We start from the raw sequence: 5,354 nt of genomic DNA on the forward strand, positions 1-5,354 counted from the left end.
GAAAACATCACAGCGTTATCAACATTCTTCTGGTACTAAATCCAAAACACAGCACTATGCTAGCTACTATGAAGAAAACTAACTCTATCCCAGCCAAACCAGGACAGGGATGCAGCAGGCACCGCGGCGATGCTGCGGCAGAGATGCGGGCTGCCCGAGGCTCCGGCCCCGCCCCCGCACAGGCACCCCCGGGCACCGCGGAGCCCCTCGTCGGTAAAGCTTGCGGGGGGCTGGAGTGTATCTGTCGCCGTGTCTGAAGGTCCTTACGAGAGAGCAAAAACCCCTGGAACAGATAAAATCTGCGGTGTTTTATGCCTGGAGGGTCAGAAGAGCTTCCTCGGCCGCAGAGGGGCCTGATTTGCCAGGCAGCCCGGCAGCGCCGCGGGCACGCGGGTGAGGGCAGCGTGCGTTGGCAGCGCCAGCTTCCTTCAGGGCACTGCCGGCCGCTGGGTCGGTGTTCGGGTGAGCATTTGTCAAGAAACAGTATGTTGGTTTATATGCAGAGAATAGGGGATTTCAGGTAGCGCTAGATCAACTGGTTTCGAAAAGGCAGCTGAAAAGCTCTCGGGGTTGGTCTCTGTGTGCTTACGCCGTTGTTTATTTTGACAAAGAACGAGGTTTTAATGCGAGGCTGGTGAATGAAATTCTTCAGCTCTCGCTTGGGTGAAAAAATCTGCTGGCTTTAGCAAGCCTCGAATTAAACGCGAGGCTCGTGAGGGAGCCCGCTCGAGCAGCGCCCGTGCAGCTTGCGCCGAGGCAAGGAAGGCCAGAACCCTCCTGGCCAGCCCGTGTCGCTGACCTTGTGTTTCCCTCTCCTCTCTTGTGTGCACGCAGAAATCCGAACTCAGCTGGTGGAGCAGTTCAAATGTCTGGAGCAGCAGTCGGAGTCGCGCCTGCAGCTGCTGCAGGACCTGCAGGAGTTCTTCCGCAGGAAGGCCGAGATCGAGCTGGAGTACTCCAGGAGCCTGGAGAAACTGGCCGAACGCTTCTCCTCCAAGATACGCAGCTCTAGAGAGCACCAGTTCAAGTAAGCGGGCGTTTCCAGGGGCAGGACGGTACAAAGCAATGGGCCTGAGTCTGCCTCGGGTGCTGGATGTTTGTTTGTTTGTAGCTGCACAGTCCGAAAGTGGAGTAAATAAATCGCATCAGTGGCGACCTCGTCTGTCTTACACTGCCCAGGGCTCACAAGAAGAGCTAGAAATGTCTTTTTCCAAAACTTTTGCTACAGCATTCCTGACCTGTGCTGCCCAAATGAGGCTTTCTATGCACTGCTTTGAGCAGTACGATAAAAAAAAGAATTGGAAACAAGGAGGGAGTCAAGCTCCTTGATATTTTTTTTAAGAGGCTTGAATTCAGCCACTGATTTGATTGATTTGCTGTATAAAACAGTAGCCCTGTTTTATAAACCCTGGTGTCTGTGTAGTCCAGTCCCTCGATGTCGGAGCTTCACGTTGCACACAGGTCTGCTTATGGGCTGAGGCTTGGAAGCTGTTTCTGGGAATCCAGTTTATTGCAGGGCTTTGGAATGCTGTACGTATGTTTTCTGTGTGCGCACCCGTGCAGTGTTGAAGCCAGGCAAATCCACAGGGGAAATATTTTGAAACAAAGCTTGGAACTGGGAAGTATGAACTGGATGCTGGAATTGGGTGAAACTCAAACCGATGACGAAAATTGTAAAATCCGTGAATGTGTGAATATGTGCAAGTTTTCAAAAGCGGCCTCTTTTCAGTTTAACCACACTCTCGGGCTTGGCAAAAACAAAAAAGATCTGGGGGGGGAAAAAAAAAGAAACAAACTGGAAGCAGCGGAGGTGCGTGTGTTCCGTGGGGAGGATGCGAAGCTCGTGCCGCTACACTGGCCGGTTGGCGGCCGTGACTTCAGGGCTCCTGTGAACGCTGCTGTCCCCTGGCTCTTGGAGGAGCTGGTCCCTGCTCTCCGGGCGCACTGGAGCGTGCGTGGCTGGCGGCGTCGGGCTGGGCTCCACGGGACGGGGCTCGGTGTTGGCCGGTGCGCGGGGGTCGCCGTCAGGGGTCTCCTCCCGGCAGGTACTCGTCCTGGCTGCTTGCCATGCAGCACATCAGCTGGAGTTCCTCACCTTGGCCTCCCCTGGCCATAGCATTTGTCTCTGTCTCTTCTCCTGACAGCTGTGGCCACGAAATAGTCCCTCATCTGGGATTACGCCCCTTGCTCAAGATGAAACTAGAGTCATTCAATTCAGTGGCCAAAGACTGTAGCTGCTGGTCAGCTCCCTTCCAGAAAACTGAGGGTTTTGCCTGTCTGATGCCCTCAGCCTTGCTGTCTTTTTCTTTCTGAAAGCCTTGTGATTTTTTTTTTTTCCCCCCGTTTCAGCTGCAAGAGCAGCGATTTCTGCTGTTACATTACTAAATCCTGTTTATTCCATATTATTAAATCCCATTTAATCTGTTTACTCCGTCTCTTGAGCAAGGTTTTACTGTTGTCTTATGCAAATGTCTGCTAAAAACGAATTGCTGTTCAAATGCTATCTGCTCTTTCTGCATCCGACCGTTGCTTGGCAGTGGTGAGGAGCCGGGCTGGCGCTGCCGTCCCGCGCATCGGGGCTAACTGTCCTGGGGAAGGAGTTGCCCGGTGTGGCTCGGAAGGTGCAGAGCGGAGCCCAGGAAGGCTCGCTGCCCGCACGCCTCTCCCAGCACCTGGGAGCGGTGTTAGGGCTCTGCCACTGCTTGTCGTGCTCGCGGGACTGGACGGATGCTGTAGGGCAGTGTCTACAGGTGACACCGATTCTTCACCCTTACAGAATGCCTGGGCATGAGTGCCTGGTGGTTTGGGCTGGTATCGACAGTGTTAATAGGGTCAGCTTGATTTCAGAGCGCACCTCCGCCGAGTCCTCGCTGCCTCACTCCCTGTTGAGAGATTCCCTTCATGTGTTTTTCTTCCAGGCTGCTTTGTACCTGCCCTTTATCGGCTCATCTGCACCGCTTCCCCAGCTTGCTCATGAATATCATTATTCTGATGAGGCTTTTGATGCTCTTAAGAAACGGGGCATCTTCAGCTCTGCCTTTGTCCTGGGGTAGCCATGTGCAGCAGGCTGTGGCCCAGCCCTTGATCGTGGTCATTGCCATGGTGCTGCTGCTGGGCTGGTGGTGGCGATTCGGGGCTGACAGAGTCATTCATGCTGTTATATGCGGTTGTTTTGTCTGTATGTGCACGTGGAGATTTTCTGGAGGCACCGTGCCGCCTTCTCCAGGGGTTCAGTGGTGAGGTGGGCTGCAACAGCCCTGGTACCGCAGGCGAAGAGCATCTGGGATGAGGAGGAGTTCGTGTGCGAAGGCTTTGGCCACGCAGCGTAGCTGTAGCCAGCGTGGGCTAGCTTTCTGGCTGCAGGACTGCTTGGGAAGGGCGGTCTTGTCTGAGCACAGGGGATCTGAGGCCTGGGGATCTGAGGCCATCTCCATCACGGCTGCCTAGCCGGCGCTGCAGACCTGGCTCCCGTGTGGGCGAAGCAATGGGCGATCCCCGGGCAATGGGTGCCTTCGGGTGCTGGGGAGGGAGAAGCCTCTGGGGCTGGCATGCGTCCATCTCAGCACGCAGGGAGACTTGCCCAGGCAGGATGGCGGCAGGGGAGGTCTCTGCCAAAAGGGGCCGTTTCTCTGGAACCAGCACATCATGTAGGAAAGCGTTGCTTTGACTGGAGAAAACAGTGCAGGTGAAACGTTTGGAAGAAATCGCTTGGCTGCCTCATTTAGGGGATCTATCTCAAATGAAAAAGTTGGACAACGTGAAATGTTTTGTTTCGGTTACATCACTTCTGGAAATTTTGATGCACATTTGAGTAATTTGCTTTCAGTGCTAAAAGCAGCACATGGAGAGCAGTGCAGGTTTCTCCCAGTGTTGAGATGGAACACGCCAAAATTAGCTGAGCTCTAATCAAGTGCAAAGTGTTTGCTGAAATTTCCCTCAAAAGAGAGCTCTTTCTGAGCACCCCTGCTCCCAGGTGAGTCGGGGTGCGGGATGCCCCTCGGCAGGGTCTCGCCCAGCGGAGCCGGGTGGGGATGAGCTCGCTCTGAGGATGCTGGGTGGCTCTGGGGGGACCCTCCATGTCACACACGCCAAGGCCCGCTGCCGCTCACGGCGACCCCTTTGTTGTCTGCAGCCTGAGCTGGGTTAAGACCATGGCCAATATTCAGCATACATGAACGTATTCGTGTTGTGCACAGACACCTCCTATTAGCGTTGGATGCAAATCGTTTTCTCCAGCTCTGTTTGGTGGACTAAATGCAGAACAACAGATTGCGCGGCAAAGGGGCTCCGTCTGAGATGGCAGTGACAGGCGTATTAATAGCGCCAAGCGGAAAGAAGCAGCAAAGCTGTCTCCCTTGCAGAGCGCTGAAGGGAGGAGTGCCAGGGACATCTCTCCTCCAGCGCCACCTTCCAGAGCGCCCGGGTTGGGAAGGGTCTGGCTGGGTTCCGATTTGGTACCTGTGCTCGCGTGCTGCCAGACATCCCTGTGGGGAAGTGCTTGAAGGGCTGAAAGCAACTCCGAAAGAGGTTGCTGGAGATGGGAGCAGGGCTGCAGATGGGTTCCCAGCCCGGCTGGGGCAGGGGACCAGCTCTCACGTTGTTCCTGGCTGACTCACACGTGTCAGGCCCTTCGGAGCTGTTGCCCAGAGCATCCGCACTGCGTTACTGCGATATTGCTAACGGACCTTTTGCAGCCCGCATCTTTTTAAAGCACAGGTATGGAGCAGCAGGCCGCAAAGTGCACGGGTTGCCCTGAGAAGTCGAGGTAGGGCAGAAGAACCAAGCTGTGTGGGGCAGAATGTATACAAAGATCACAGAATCGTTGAGGTTGGAAAAGACCCTTAAGATCATCAAGTCCAACCATTAACCTAACACTGCCACCACTAAACCATGTCCCTAAGCACCACATGTCCCCATCTTTTAAATCCCTCCAGGGATGGGGACTCTACCACTTCCCTGGGCAGCCTGTTCCAATGCTTCCTAATATCCAATCCCTGGTGCAACATGGACGTGTGTTTGGGTGAAGCACAAGGTTAGCGTCAGAGCATCCGTCTCCCCTGCAAGGCCTCTGTCCTGCCACCAGCAGCTGTGGGAGGCTGGTAGATGAGGACCAAGGCTGGTAGATGAGGACCAAGGCTGGTAGATGAGGACCAAGGCTGGTAAATAAGGACGGAGCTACAGGAGAGTGCGGCCTGGGGCAAAGAATGGGAATTCCTTGGCTGGGTTGTAACCCCCATGTATGATATTTAGACTGGGAGCTTCTGTGTTGGCAGAGATATTTAAGCACCTTTCCTGCACCGCAGAGGAGGTGCTGCTGCGGTCAGCCGGCGGGGCAGGCAGCCGTGTGTCTGAGC

At 54.8% G+C, this 5,354-nt stretch overlaps 1 protein-coding gene across 1 annotated transcript in view; it reads left to right on the forward strand.

Moving 5' to 3' along the window:
• Positions 1-143: 143 nt before the first annotated feature.
• SRGAP3 (SLIT-ROBO Rho GTPase activating protein 3) overlaps positions 144-5,354 on the forward strand; it is a 96,287-nt gene continuing 91,076 nt past the window's right edge. The window contains exons 1-2 of the mRNA XM_035889464.1: positions 144-213; positions 835-1,027. Of these exons, the coding sequence (XP_035745357.1) occupies positions 144-213; positions 835-1,027 (263 nt within the window). The remainder of the gene's footprint in view (positions 214-834; positions 1,028-5,354) is intronic.

The sequence above is a fragment of the Egretta garzetta genome, unplaced genomic scaffold, assembly GCF_000687185.1.
Source record: "Egretta garzetta isolate BGI_Z169 unplaced genomic scaffold, ASM68718v1 scaffold332, whole genome shotgun sequence".
Taxonomy (NCBI): Eukaryota; Metazoa; Chordata; class Aves; order Pelecaniformes; family Ardeidae; genus Egretta; species Egretta garzetta.